Source organism: Osmerus mordax, chromosome 22 (genome assembly GCF_038355195.1).
Source record: "Osmerus mordax isolate fOsmMor3 chromosome 22, fOsmMor3.pri, whole genome shotgun sequence".
NCBI lineage: Eukaryota > Metazoa > Chordata > Actinopteri > Osmeriformes > Osmeridae > Osmerus > Osmerus mordax.
Window position 1 is genome coordinate 4924588 of NC_090071.1, and position 14622 is coordinate 4939209.

The window sequence follows — 14622 nt, forward strand, 5'->3', positions numbered from 1 at the left end:
TGACTCTGCTTGTCTTTTGTTTACCTGTGTGATTGAGTTGTGGATGTTGATGCTGTGCTTGATTGTTGATATGATTATGTTGATCTTGTTTACATTGTTTCATGGTTCATTTACAACCAAAGAGGAAAATGCCAAGGTTAGCAGGCGGTGTGTGTCGGTACGTTTGTGTGTGTACTGTGCGTGCACGTGCCTGTGTGTGTGTGCATGCGTGGGTGCGTGTGAGTGTGTATGCCCTATGTATGCATGATTGTGTGTGTGTGTGTGTGTGTGTTGTATTCATGTCTGAGCCCTTGTGATTGGGCAAGATGTTCTCCCAGTGCTGGTATTGCTGAGTAGGCCTGATAGTGGTGATAGCAGCAGTAATAGCTTCAGACACACACTCCTATCTCAGCAAGGCCACCAGATAGAACGCCATAATTAATTTCTCTGGCTTAGGTGATGAAAGCTGCGATGAAACTGTCTTTCTGGCTTTTGGCTAATTTTAGATCTAATTATTTGAGTTCAGTTGGGTCTGTCTGGAGACCAGGTTATAGAAACACTACCTGGGGAGTTGGAGAGAGAGGTGGAGGGAGGGATGGAGGGAGGAGGTGAGATCGTACAGAGCTTTTGTATTTATGTTTGGGTTGTAGCTATTCTAGTATTCTATCTTCCGTTCTCTCTCACAACACACACACCCACACACACAGGTTGTGAGTTGAATTAGTTTGTACACCAGTTTGGATTGCCCAAACAGTCCCAATTAAAGCCTAACCCACCCTAACCCGATACACCAGAACAATTACCCACCCTCTCTTTCTCTTTATCTCTCTCTCCCTTCTCACACACACACACACACGTACACACACAAACAAACAAGGAATGTGACAACCGAGCATGTTGATTTAATCTGGACCGACACTTAGTGGTCCTGGAAGACTGATGGGCCTACTCCTCTCTCTCACTCTATTCCTCTCTCCCTCTATCTCTATCCTGCTCTCCTTTGCTCCCTCGCTCCCTCCATCCTGCCTGAACGAGTGAGTGGCCGGAGGGAGGAGAAGTGAGATAGGAGAAATGAAGAGGACGAAGGATAAGAAGAGTGTTAGGGAGAGAGGAATAGAGGGGGAGAGAGAGAGAGAGAGAGAGAGAGAGAGAGAGAGAGAGAGAGAGAGAGAGAGGGAGGGAGGGAGAGAGAGAGAGAGAGAGAGATGGAGAGAGACTTATCATGAGAAGAGAAAGCGAACAGGAAGGAAGAATGGACGGAAAGATGTAAGGAAGGGAAGCGGTAACATCTTAACTAGGTGTGGGGCTGCTGCCCTGATGGGGTTGCCGTGGCGAGGACAGCGGAGGGGAGTGATGGGGTTGCCGTGGCGAGGACAGCACAGGGGAGTGATGGTGTTGCCGTGGTGAGGACAGCGCAGGGGAGTGATAGTGACATGCTATTAGAGCAGGATATCCCAGCAGCCATTAGGGCAGTTCTTCAGGTAATTCTCTTTACTCCGCCATTCCCCCCGGTGTTGCCACGGAAGCACAGTCTCTGGGGGGGTGGGCAGGAGAAAGGGAGGGAGAGGTGAAAGTGATAGAGAGGGAGTGAAAGATAGAAAAGGAGGAGAGCGAAAGAGGAGAAAGGATTATAATTCTTTATTATTTAAAGAAGGAACTTTGCTCTGGAACTTGAAAGTTGAGACTGAAAGTCCTTGTAGTTGTGTGATTGGCACTGTCTCTCTATCGCTCTCTCTCCCCCTTCCCTCCGTCTCTCTCTTTCCATCTCTCTCATTCTCTCTCTCCCTCTTTCTCTCTTTCTCTCTCTTATACATATATATCTTCTCTCTCTCCAGGTCTTGGCAGTAACAGTACAGGGGGTTCCAGAGGGGGTCCGTTCTCCCACAGTAACAGCTCTGGGTCCAAGGTCGTTATGGTTACACTGGTCCGTCCCTTCCAAGCCCAACGGTGTGGTTCGCCTCTACCACATCAACCAGACCGGCACCGGAACCATACACACACACACACATGGAGACAGGAACCACACTATCACAGGTAGGAAACACACACACAGTAATCCACACAGCCTTTCAGCAGAGCGGTGAGATCTCTCCATACATGCTCTCACACCCTCGCCTTACCCAACTCACCCCGTCCTCTTCCCCCCTGCTCCTCTCCTCCCCTCCCATTCCTCTCTTCATCCCCTCTTCTTCCTCCCCTCTTTTACTCCTCTTTTTCTAATTTCCCCTGCTTTTTTCCTCCTTCCTGTATTTCATCCTCTTGAACCCCTCCTCCTCCTCTCCTCCTCTCTTCATCCATGCCTGCATGTATTTATGCATGCTGTTTCTGGAAGCAATCTAATGACTGAATTTACACCTGATTCCCGTCATGAGCTCAAGCCCAGCCCCTCACACACACACACACACACACACACACACACACACACAGTGACACAGGCCTCTTGTGGATGCTGCTTCTCTTAAACACACACACACAAACACACACAGTAGCAGTGCTCAGTGATTTGTGGGACTTCTTTTATCTACCCAGGAGAGGAGCGGTGTGGCTGGCCTCATGCCATCAGTCAGGCCAAGGATGCACACACACACACAGTGCAAATGTAAAAACACACATACAGTACACTTGTACACACACATATACAGTACATACTGTATGTACACACACACATGCACACTGTGGACATGTAAACACGCACACATCCCTGTGTTTGAGGAAAAGTCAGGTGTGTTCTGGAGAGGAGGATAGTGCAGGTATCTACAAGGAAAGATAGAGAGGAGGAGGAAGAGGATATGGAGGAGGAGGAGGAGGAGGAAGAGGAGGAAGAGGAGGAGGAGTAGGGCACGATGGATATCTAAGCTCTCTTGACACTTATATAGAGACAAGTTCTCAAGTTGGATTTCCCGGGACGCCCCAGTGGCTCTTCGAGTAGACCGAGTATGAAATGGGCTGAGGCCCTAACACAGTAGTTCGTGGAGGTGGTTCATGATAGAGGGATGAGGAGAAGGTGGTTCAGGATAGAGGGATGAGGAGTAGGAGGTGGTTCAGGATAGAGGGATGAGGAGGAGGAGGTGGTTCAGGATAGAGGGATGAGGAGTAGGTTCAGGATAGAGGGATGAGGAGGAGGAGGTGGTTCAGGATAGAGGGATGAAGAGGAGGAGGTGGTTCAGGATAGAGGGATGAGGAGGAGGTAGGTGGTTGAGGATAAATAAAGAGGGGGGTTGTGTTTGGAACCCCTGTGGTTCTCCAGGGTTCTAATCCTCCTGGCAGGTGGGAGTTCCGTCTCCAGCTCAGGCTCCGCTGGAACGCCCTGTCGTCTGGAGATACTACCCAGAATTCCCAGCGTCGCTCCACACGGGAGCCTCGGAGCGCCAGGGATTTGGCTGAGCTCTCGGCCAATAGGCTCCTCTCATGGTAGCCGGGGTTTTGGCGTCTGTGGTGTGTAGGGTTAAGAGGTGACGTGTGTGTGTGTGTGTTCCCATGTGTGTGTGTCCATGTGTGTGTGCCCATGTGTGTGTGCCCATGCGTGTGTGTGCCAGGCAATGCCAAGCAGGCTCAGTTTGGCAAGTTATGCCAGCTTGATGTTCCAATGCATGTTTGTGTGTGTGTGTGTGTGTGTGCATGTCGCCGTTAAGCCTCCCTGAGACGGCCCAGTCCCTGGGAAGTTGTCTGGGAAACCCTGTCTGATCAGCCAGCACTGCTGCTCGTACACTACTGAACTCTCTCTCTCTGTCTCTCTCTCTATCCTCTTTCTCTTTTTTCTCTCTTTCATCCACTTCTCTCTCTATGTGTGTGTGCCTTAATATACCGCTGCAATCTCTACAGTGGCAGTGAAATGTGTATGTGAAAGGCTGGTAATCATGCATCTAAACTCACACACACACACTTGTTTACACACACACGTACCTCCTCCCCCTGCCGTGCGTTAGCTCTGTGATGAATCACAGACATTAATATTAGTAACCATTCTAAAGTGTCTGCCTCACACCCCCGGCATAGTGGGAGTGGAGAGGAGAGAGAAAGAGGGAAAGAAAGGGAAAAGAAAGAGGGAAGAAAAGAGAAAGAAGGAGGGAGTCGAGGAACGTGTAAACGTTTTACATGAATTATGAGCAGAAATAATTGCCTGGGTTCCCCCTCATGCTTAATGTTTAATATGACATCATTCATCTGTGCCGGCTGTCATAGGCAGCAGCAGTGTGTTTGGTGTGTGTGTGTGTGTGTGTGTGTCTTTCATCTTCATGGTAGAACCCTTTCTGTTTCTCCTGATAGAGAAAACTGTTAGCTTTTTATAAGTATCACCTTAATTCTGTATGATAAGAATATTAACAACCTTTCAAAATATTAACTCAATTATAAACAATGTTTTGGGGAGTTTCAGTTAACAATTGATGTAGTATTGGAAGAAATGAGAAGAGCAAGATTTTCTCCATTATAGAGAAGTACTGTAATCAAAGAAGATCCCACCATACACACACACACGCATACACACACACACACTACTACTGTGGATCAATACTAAGCGCTGCTATCATTTCTCTGTCGGCGTTACTGCTCAGTTATATAGATTATATTATTAATCAAGCCTCTAATTGGTCATTGGTACGAACATTATTAATTCATCACTGGTGGGAATATTATGTCTTTATTTATACTTCCTTCTCCTGCACTCCCCTTTTCTAGTCCCCCTACATCCTCTCTTTCCCTTCTCACTCCCCTCTTTCTTTTCTCTCTTCTTTCTTCATCCTCTGTTCTTCTCTCTCTCCTCTCATTTTCCTCCCTCATTGCTACTTAATATTTTGGTCCTTACCCCTGTTATATACCCTAAATTATGAAACACGGAAAACAATCTTAAAATACGTACTTTGTACTTTTATCTGATATTTTAGAAAGTGATAGGAAATCACTTACACCTACACTTAAATTAAGTTCAATATTATTTTTTATACACATTTTGTGTAATTGTTAAAATGATTTCTCTTCTCTGTACTGTAATAGTTCAGATATTTAAAACATGACTTTTGTCATTTTGTTTGAGTATCATATTTTTGTATCTAAAAAGACCGTTGGTTATTGGTAGCTAATTACTGTATAATCCTAGTTTAAAGTGAAGAACGTGCGTCAGTTTAATCTCCCAGAAACAGAGCATTCTGCCGAGACACAGAAGAGACCGCAGGAGAGAGAGAAAGAGATAAAAGGAGGGAAAAAGAGAAAAAGTATGAAATAGGAGTAAAGAGAATGAAAAGAATGTGGAGAGAGAGAAAGCAAGGGACAGAAAGAATGATAGAAAGAGAGACCAGCAAAATCCCTTCATTTTCATTGTTTTCCTCCATTATCATCGTGTGTGTGTGTGTGTGTGTAAACCTGATCTGGTGGAGTGTGTGAGGGCTCCTGCTATAATCCAGCCCAGACAGTCTGCATTAGAACCCTGACAGGAAGTCAACTCTTAATTATTTAGAGGTGTTATCAATGCTGTAGGAAAACTCTCTTTCTCTCTGTCCCTGCTCCTCTACCCACCCTCACCTTTTCTGTCTGTATTTCCATCTCATTCATAATCTCTCTCCCCTCTCTCACCCCTCTCTCTCTTCCTCCCTCACGTGTAGAGACCAGCAATCTTCAGGTCGTTCTGATCTCATATCCTCTAATATAAACAGGGAAAGGCAGCTTGTCAATAAAAGTCCTTTTTAGATCATTTATTACCCCCCCCCCCCCGTCTGCCCAGCCTCTAGCCCCCCCAGCCCCCAGTCCTCAGCCCCAAGTCCCCAGTCCCTAGTCCTCCCCCTCCCTCAGGCCCCAGCCACACCACTCCTGGACTCAACCATTAGGCTGACCGTTACACTATTGTTTGGCTTTGTCTTAGTACCGCCCTCCAAATGGACTGAACGAGCCTGGCCTCTCTTAGTTGACTGTTAAAATGATTGAAGCATTGTTTCTTTTTTATTTATTTTGTATCTTTTTTATGTATTTATTTATTTATTTATTTGTCGCTGATAGTGGTAGTTCTGTGTTGAGCAGAGCAACACTGCCCCCTAGAGGTGAGGAGTGGAAGCCATTGCAGTAGAGCAGAAGGTCTAGAATCCATGATAGGTGTTTTATGTGTGTGTGTGTGTGTGTGTGTGTGTGTGTGTGTGTGTGTGTGTGTGTGTGTGTGTGTGTGTGTGTGTGCGTCTAAATTGATTTAGTATTTCTAATTAAAAACAACACAATGAATGCTGCTGACCATGGTGGATATTAATGTGTCCAGCTCTGAGGGGAACATGAATGCGTGTATGTCAAAGAATGAAATATTATGTTGATTTATTTTTGGTTTAGGACAACAAGATATATTCTTTCCACGATTATTATTATTTTTATATACAGATGTATTAATGTATTATGCTGGTGTTAATCACACAATTAAACATTTGATTAATTACTTCAGATCTCTTTCCGCAGCTGATAAATAATAAATCATCATGTTTATTAATGTTTTCATCATTTATGGTGTTGCTTGAATTCAGGCATAGGAGACATGGTTGCTTTGTTAGTGTGTGTGTGGGTGTATATGTGTGTGTATAAGTGAGTGTGTAATCCACCCAGTGATATTACTGCTTATTGTAGTGTGGTGTCTTAGGTCCATGGTCTGCTACTAAACTAACTACCACAACATTACTAACCATGCTGGAATACACACTCACACTTTCACGGCATTGGGTAACACACACACACACGTATGCACACACATACACTAGTGCAACTTGGTTAGAGGGTGTATTGAAGCCTCCAGTCCTCATGTTCAGTCTCAGTGGTCAGTATGCTTGACAGAGTTCTCTCTGTACCTTACACTAACACAACACTGATCTGGGTTTGGGCTTTTGACACTGCGGGCTGTGCGTGTGCATGCTTACACACTGCTACAGCACACACAGGCTGTCTCCCTCTCTCTCTCTCTCTCTCTCTCTCTCTCTCTCTCTCTCTCTCTCTCTCTCTCTCTCTCTCTCTCTATATATATATATATATGTATATAAATGTTTGTGTAATCTGTGTCTCTTATTTTTTCTTTCTATCTTTAGCTTTTTCTCTCAGATCTTTCTCTGTGTCTGTCTATGACTTTCTCTCTCTTGAATCCATTACAATATATTTGAGTATCATGAAGCATTGTGAATTTATCAAATGCAATATACTGTAATTTCACAATTTTTCATTTATAAATATTTTATTCAGGAAGATTTTTTGTAAATCTCAGATATACTGAAATAATGACAAAATGTTTACATTTGTGTGGAAGCTGTTAAACAAGCCTTCAACATATTAATTAGGTGTTTAACTGTTTAACATCTGGTTACAGTTCATGACTGAGCTTTGTATTTATGTACATATGAATACAAATGTGTTTTTTGTATTTTTATACGTATTTTTGTTCTGCATTCTGATATTGTTTGATACCTTTTGAATAGACATCTTGGTCGGCGTTAGAATTACCGTCTGAAATATTTCCCAACATAAAGACGTATTTCCCATCATAAGTAGTAACTGAAGAGGAAAGCAGTACAATGTGTGTATTAATTGAATTATTATTCATTTGTATGTGAGATAGCGTATTCTGAATTACGCACAGTAAGATATAAACAACATAAAATATAAACATATCCAGCTTGGTCCTGGCCACTTGTCCTCTCCTTGTCCGGTCTTCACTCTTCTGAGGTACTGTATACATAATTGAACATGGACAGACATGGATCCCCCTGTCTGGAGAGAGGGGGATGAGGAGAGACCGAGAGGAGAGAAGGGGGGTGTGGTGAGAGTAAAGGAGAGATAGAGGGAGGAAGAGCTAGAGTAAAAGAAAGGTGGAACGCTTTACCCCTCTCTCCTTCCACCTCTCCCTTTGCCACTCTCTGTTTTCCTCACTTTGTCATCCATCATTCGTCCTTCTCATCCCCCTCTCATAGACTAGGACACTCGCAGCATTAGCAGGCAGCAACGGAGGGACAGCGGGTTGTCCGTCACACAACATGATACACGAGACAAGGACTGTATTAAAACTGTTGTAAAAATGATAAGACAGTGGTAAGATATTTAAAGTGTGTGTGTGTGTGTGTGTGTGTGAGTGCAGAGTTGCAGCCCTACTCTGACTACAGCTTTGTAGTGGTGGCCTGTACCGTAGTGGGCTGTGGGTCCAGCCAACCAGCAACGGGACGCACTCTGCAAGATGCTCCCACAGGTACACACACAAACACAAACTGATGTTTTTCTTATAAATAGTTGCTATGCCTATTTGAATTAAATAATATTAAAAGCATGTTTATCAGTTGAATTATCTCGAAATACAACTGTCACACAATATTATGACAAAATGTATTTACTTGCTTTCTTCTTTCTCCCTCCCTCCCTCCCTCCCTCCCTCCCTCCCTCCCTCCCTCCCTCCCTCCCTCCCTCCCTCCCTCCCTCCCTCCCTCCCTCCCTCCCCCTCCCTCCCTCCCTCCCTCCCTCCCTCCCTCTCTCTCTCTCTCTCTCTCTCTCTCGCTCTCTCTCTCCCCCTCCCTCCCTCCCTCCCTCCCCCCCCTCCAGGGGTGTGGTCCAGACCGGGTCATGTGGTTCTGAACTCCTCAGCAGTACAGCTGTTCTGGTCCGCTCCGCTTCGTCTTAACGGCCAGCTGACCCGTTACCGGCTGCTGCGTGACGGTGCTCCCGTTTACACCGGTGACCACCGGGCCTCGAATTACACTGACTCACACCTGCAGCCCAACAGCAGGTACACACACACTAGCATGTGCACATACAGACACAAAAGCATTCCCACCAACACACACACACAAATTGATGTTGAATGTATGTCTCCTGTCTTAGCATCAGTCAGGGGCATGCAGTGATCAACTACAATAAGCCTACCCTCTCTCTCTCCTTGCCTCTCTCCCCCTCTCTCTTTCCTTGCCTCTCTCCCCCTCTCTCCTTGCCTCCGTATCTCCTTCCCTCTCCTTCCCTCTTTCCCTCTCTCTCTTTCCCTCTTTTGTTCCTTCCCTCTCTCCCCCTCTTTGTCCATTCTTTTTGTCTCTCCCAGGACTCCTGTGTGTTTGTGTCATTTATCAAGTCAATATTTGACAGATGCCCAAGCATGATGACACACACACACATGCCACAGTAAATCACAATGGCAGATCAGACAATTGTTTGTTTGATTAAACATGCTGTGACGGTGTAGATTTTATGTGTGTGTTTATTTTTTATTCAGCCTGTACTAATCCAGGGGGATGGGGGGGGGGGGCATAGCTTACTACCAGTACATGGGTACACCATTCTTTTACCTGTTCCTTTCCTCCCCTTCCCCCTCTCTATTATCCCTCTGCCCCACTCTATCCTTCCATCTCTTTTTCTCTCGTCCCCCCTCTCTGTCCCTCCCTCTCTCCTGTGTGTTTGACGTTTAATTTTCCCTAATTCCAGATAACCTGCCAGAAGCTATTCCTTCCTCGACCCCAAACCCTTTCTTCCCTCCATCCTCTCTCTCTCCCTCTCTCTCCCTCTCTCTCCCTCTCTCCCTCTTGGCTTCTCTTCCTTTCTTCCTCCCTTTTCTCGCCTCTGACTCTCCCCCCATTCCCTCTAGTCTTACTTGCTCATTCTCTCTGCCTCCCTCCCCTTCTCCTCTCTAATTCCTTCCCTCACTCTCTTTCTCCCTTCCTCCTCCCTCATTCCCTCTTTCTCCCAATTTAGCCCTGCGACACGAATTACACCAGAGCAGTGCCCCCATTATCCCAGAGAGTCTGTCTGTGCGTGTGTTTGTGTGTGTGTGTATACAATATGTGTGTGTGTGTTTGTACCTTTGCATACAATTGCACGTGTGTGTGTGTGTGTGCACGTGTGTGTGTGTGTGTGTGTGTGTGTGTGTGTGTGTGTGTGTGTGTGTGTGTGTAAAGTGGTCCGCTCCTTGGTCATTGATTATTTATGACAATGTTGATTAGCTGTCACTTACCTCAACAGAGCAGGAAGTGGCTGTGATGACTGGGGTATTAACCTCTCCCCTATAGCTGCCCTCCTGGGAACACACACATGCACGTGTGCACATATACACACACTCACACACGCATTACAATCCACATATATATATACTTTAACTCACACACATACCCATTAACGCACACACATACACACAAAAAAAGTTACAGGATGTAATTGAGGTACATTGGTACTGATGTACATTTTCATTTATTATAAAGCCCTATCCTCCTATCCTTACCTCTCTCCCTTAATGTATCTTTCTCTATCTCTGTCTTTTTCTTTCTTTCCCTCGCTTTCTTTCTCTCTGTGTCTCTCGCTCTATTTCTCTCTCCCTGTCTCTCTCTCTGTCTCTCACTCTGTGTTAATGACAGTGTTGAAGCGCTCCTAGCTGCAACAGTAGCTAATGTAAGGCTAGTAATGTGTGCTCCAAAGTTTATGGTGGATTAAAGGCTTTTAATGTTGAATATGGTCCACTTATACTGCTAACACAGGCCCTGACATCACACACCCACCACGCTTAAAAGGGGGAATATGTCTTCTGATGTCATTACCGCTTGTGTGTGACACACACACACACACACTCACTCACACACTGTAATAAAACAGCTGGCCTTGTGTGGCCCCTCTATAAAGACTGGGTGGTAATATGTTCTGCATAGAAAGCCTGTGTGTGTACTTGTGTATTTGTTAAAGTGTATGTGTCTAACAAAGGCTATTTATTTATTTCTCTCTTTCTATCTATCTCTCCCTTCCGTTCTCTCTCCTTCCATCTCTCTCTCCATTCCTCTCGTTCTCTCTCCGTCCCTCTCTCTCTCAGGTATGTGTATGAGTTGGAGGCCAGCACTGGGGGTGGAGCTGGTTTGAGTGACAGGTACATCGTCCAGACACCGGTCTCCTCTCCTCTGGGAATCCCACCCCCCTATAACATCACTGTCTCCGGCCCTCACTCTCTCTTTGTCTCGTGGGCACCCCCAGGTGAGAACATACACACATTCACGCACTCACACACACACACACACTTCTAAATTACAACTACCCCATTTTGATCCAAAGCTTCATGTCCATCGAGCAATCTCAGCTGTCTGATTTATCCAAGCTTTGACCACGGAATCCGGATTTACTGTGGCATTCTGGGTAATTTAGGGAGAAGGAGGCATGGTAATGGATCAATAGCAAACATGCTGAGGTCTTCTGAAACACACAGAACTCAGAACCCTCAATGATGTTGTAGACTGGCAGGAGATGAGAGAGAGAGAGTGGAAACAGAGAGGCCAGAGAGCTGAATGGATGGATGGATGAATGGGTGGATAGATGGATGTGTGCAGGGTCACAATACCAGTGAATCAGTGGTGGAACAGTATGAATGGTCTACTGGATCCATACCCTGCAGATTACACACAAACACACACACACACACACACACACATACACACACACACTGGAGTTTGTGAGCTCACACAAGCATGGAGAAGGAGAGGTCAGGCTAATGCACACCTTGCATGCTCGTGTGTGTGCTTGCATGCTTGCGTGTGTGTCATTGCCTTAATATTTTCCTGGACAGGCTATTGTGGCGTCATTTACAGACTGATTTCAAGAGAGCTGAAGTATTGCCTGGTCTCTCATGCTTGGTTAAGCTAGCTGTGGAGCCTTTGGAGTGTATGTGTGTGTGTGCATACGTGTGTTTGTGTGTATGAGAGAGTGTGTGAGAGTGTGTGTGTGTGTGTCATTACTCCTGATTAGGCTCTGTGTGCTGTGTTGAGAGACCAGATTAGTTCTAAATAATAGAACTTGGACCTTGATGGCAGACAGGCAAGAGATCAAAGAGGAATGTTATACTGGCTCAGTGTGTGTGTGTGTGTGTGTGTGTGTGTGTATATATATGTTTGAGAAAGACAGAGAGATAGAGCAAGACAGAGAGAGTTTGAAAGCGGATGGGCATAAGATTTGGCAATAACTGTATGTGTGTGTCTGTGTGTGTGTGTGTGTCTGTGTGCGTCTGTGTGTGCAAAAGGCTACATCTGCTTAGAGAGAGAGCTATGAGGGAAGGTGAATAATTTAAGTTTTTCATTTGTTAAGATAATCAGGCCTTTCTGAATACGTCCTGGAACTCATGAATGTTGAATAACCTATCAGAATACAGTAGGTGTAAATTATGGAAAGGTGCCGGCGATGGGAATATTAACAATGTGTGTGTGTTCCTCCTTGTGTGTGTGTGTTTGTGTGACTCCATGTGTGTATGTGCGTGTCTTACTCCTTTTGGGGTTTGTGTGCGACCTGTCCTGTTGTCCCCCTTCAGCCCATTTCAACACCAGCCAGCCAATGAACTACAACATCCTGTTGAGCCTAGGAAGTGACCCGGTGATTATGCGAGCGGCGGGGGGGAACCAGCACCTCAGTGTGGCGGATCTAGAGCCCTTCACCACCTACAGAGTCAGAGTGCAGGCCTGCCAGTCTGGTAGGTACTGGGGGGAGATGGAGAGATAGAGACAGACAGAGGGAGAGGGAGAATGAGGAGAAGCGTGGGAGGTGGAAGATATTGGGAGAGAGAGAGTAAGAGGGAGAGGGTGGGAGAGAGAAAGACAGAGAGAGAGAAAGAGAGAGAGAGAGAGAGAGAGAGAGGGGGGGTGGTAAGTGGGTGAGTTGGAAGGGGGGGTGGAAGTGCAAGAAGGATAGAGGGAGAGAGAGAAAGAGGGGGAGGGTGGTAGGGAGAGAGGTACGATTGAAAGAATAAGGGGTGAAATGGCTTCAGAAAAGTCAGACTTCAAATGTTCAACATGTACCTCTTTACTTCTCTCTTCTGCTATCTGTCTGTCTCTCTCCCTTTTCCTCTCCACCTGTCTCCCCATCGCTGGTCCTCTCTCTCCCCCTTCCCTCTCTCTCTGCCAGAGGGCTGTGGGGTGGGGGAGGGGGTGTCTGTGCGGACCTCAGAGGATCCCCCTGAGCAGCAGGACCCCCCCTCAGTACGGGCAGTAGGACCCAGGGTCATGGAGGTGATCTGGATCCCACCTCGCAAACCCAACGGGCTCATCACTTCCTACTTCATACACAGGTAAGAAACACACACACGTGTGCATTTGTGTGTATATGTGTGTGTGAGATCTTAACTGTGTGTGTGTGTATGGTCAAGGTCAAGGCCTGCTTGTTGACCGGTGTGTGATCTGTATGCTAGGTCAGGAGGGCCTAAGCCCTGTAAGTCTAGAGGAAACAGTATTAGCATACTGGCACAGACGCCAGGACACACACACACACACACCCACACACACCTGGCACGGCTGGCCTGCAGACAGACAGAGCTCTGGATAAACAGGAGAAATCACGACCTAACACTCCACCAATGACTACCTCAATCCCTCAACACACACACACACACCCTCCCCCCAACACATACACACGCTGTTAGCAACAAAATAGAGGTGTTTGCATCAGCTATTGATTGTGTGTGTATGTGTTTCCGTCTGTCTCTGTCTGACTGTCCGTCCATCCAACCTCTCTCTGATATAGAGGACATGATTGGTAGCAGGCTTCTTGTCATAATGCCTTTTCCCTTGCAGACGACCAATGGGAGTGCAGGAGGAGTTGCTGGTGTTTATCTGGTCCAGTGGATTGTTAGAGTTCATTGATGCAAGTGACGCCCTGCAGCCCTTCAGCCAATACCAGTACAGGGTTCTCGCCCACAACTCCAGAGGTTCCTCCCACAGTAAATGGACCACAGCCACTACCTTGGAGGCGGAGCCAGAAAGCATGGCTCCTCCCACTGCAACTCCTACTGGTTAGTTTACAGTATGAGTGTGTAGTACTGTGTGTGGATGTGTATTTAACACATTCACTGCATGAAACAAATGTGTATTGCTGATATCTATGTTATTTATTTTAGTTTGTGTGTACATGTGCTCATACATGTGTGTGTGTGCTTGTGTTTCCAGGTGCCTACTCAGTGCAGCTGAACTGGGCTGTTCCAGAACAACCCAACGGTCTGATATCTCGATACCGTCTGCTCTACAGGAAACACCATCCAGACCCCACACTCAACACCTCCACCATTACTGCCCTGACTGTACCGGTAGGCACACACATACACACACACACACACACGCCATATGGTAGGACACACGGTAGCTACGACAGGAGAGAGAGAGAGAGAGAGAGAGAGAGAGAGAGAGAGAGAGAGAGAGAGAGAGAGAGAGAGAGAGAGAGAGAGAGAGAGAGAGAGGGAGGGAGCGTAAAAGAGAGAGACCAAAAGAAAAAGACAAGAGGGGGAGTTAGAGACAGGTAGAGGGAAAGAGAGAAAGGTGGAGAGAGAACGAGAGAGAGGGGAAGAGAGAAAGAGAGAGAGGAAGAGAGAAAGGAGAAAGAGAGAGAGGGGAAGAGAGATCTATAGTGTTTCCATACGTCTGTTCTCTGCCTCCTGACCTTTGTGTTGTCAGTCATAATTAATACAGGATGTAAATGGAGACCTTTCACCTCCTCATTCATATGGAGAGAGAAAGATTGTGTGTGTCCATGTCTGTATGTGTTTGTGTGTCCATGTCTCTGTGTGTGTGTGTGTGTGTGTGTGTGTGTGTGTGTGTGTGTGTGTGTGTGTGTGTGTGTGTGTGTGTGTGTGTGTGTGTGTGTGTTTGTGTGCGCGTGTTTGTCTCATTGATATGTAGTCACCATGGTGTGTAGGCGGTCATTTGTCAG

General features: G+C 46.2%; 1 protein-coding gene across 1 annotated transcript in view; it reads left to right on the forward strand.

Annotated features, from left to right (window-relative positions):
• ush2a (Usher syndrome 2A (autosomal recessive, mild)) overlaps positions 1 to 14622 on the forward strand; it is a 269485-nt gene that overhangs the window by 239076 nt on the left and 15787 nt on the right. The window contains exons 64-71 of the mRNA XM_067260969.1: positions 1815 to 2013; positions 8066 to 8173; positions 8521 to 8704; positions 10760 to 10917; positions 12239 to 12397; positions 12829 to 12991; positions 13494 to 13711; positions 13866 to 14002. Of these exons, the coding sequence (XP_067117070.1) occupies positions 1815 to 2013; positions 8066 to 8173; positions 8521 to 8704; positions 10760 to 10917; positions 12239 to 12397; positions 12829 to 12991; positions 13494 to 13711; positions 13866 to 14002 (1326 nt within the window). The remainder of the gene's footprint in view (positions 1 to 1814; positions 2014 to 8065; positions 8174 to 8520; positions 8705 to 10759; positions 10918 to 12238; positions 12398 to 12828; positions 12992 to 13493; positions 13712 to 13865; positions 14003 to 14622) is intronic.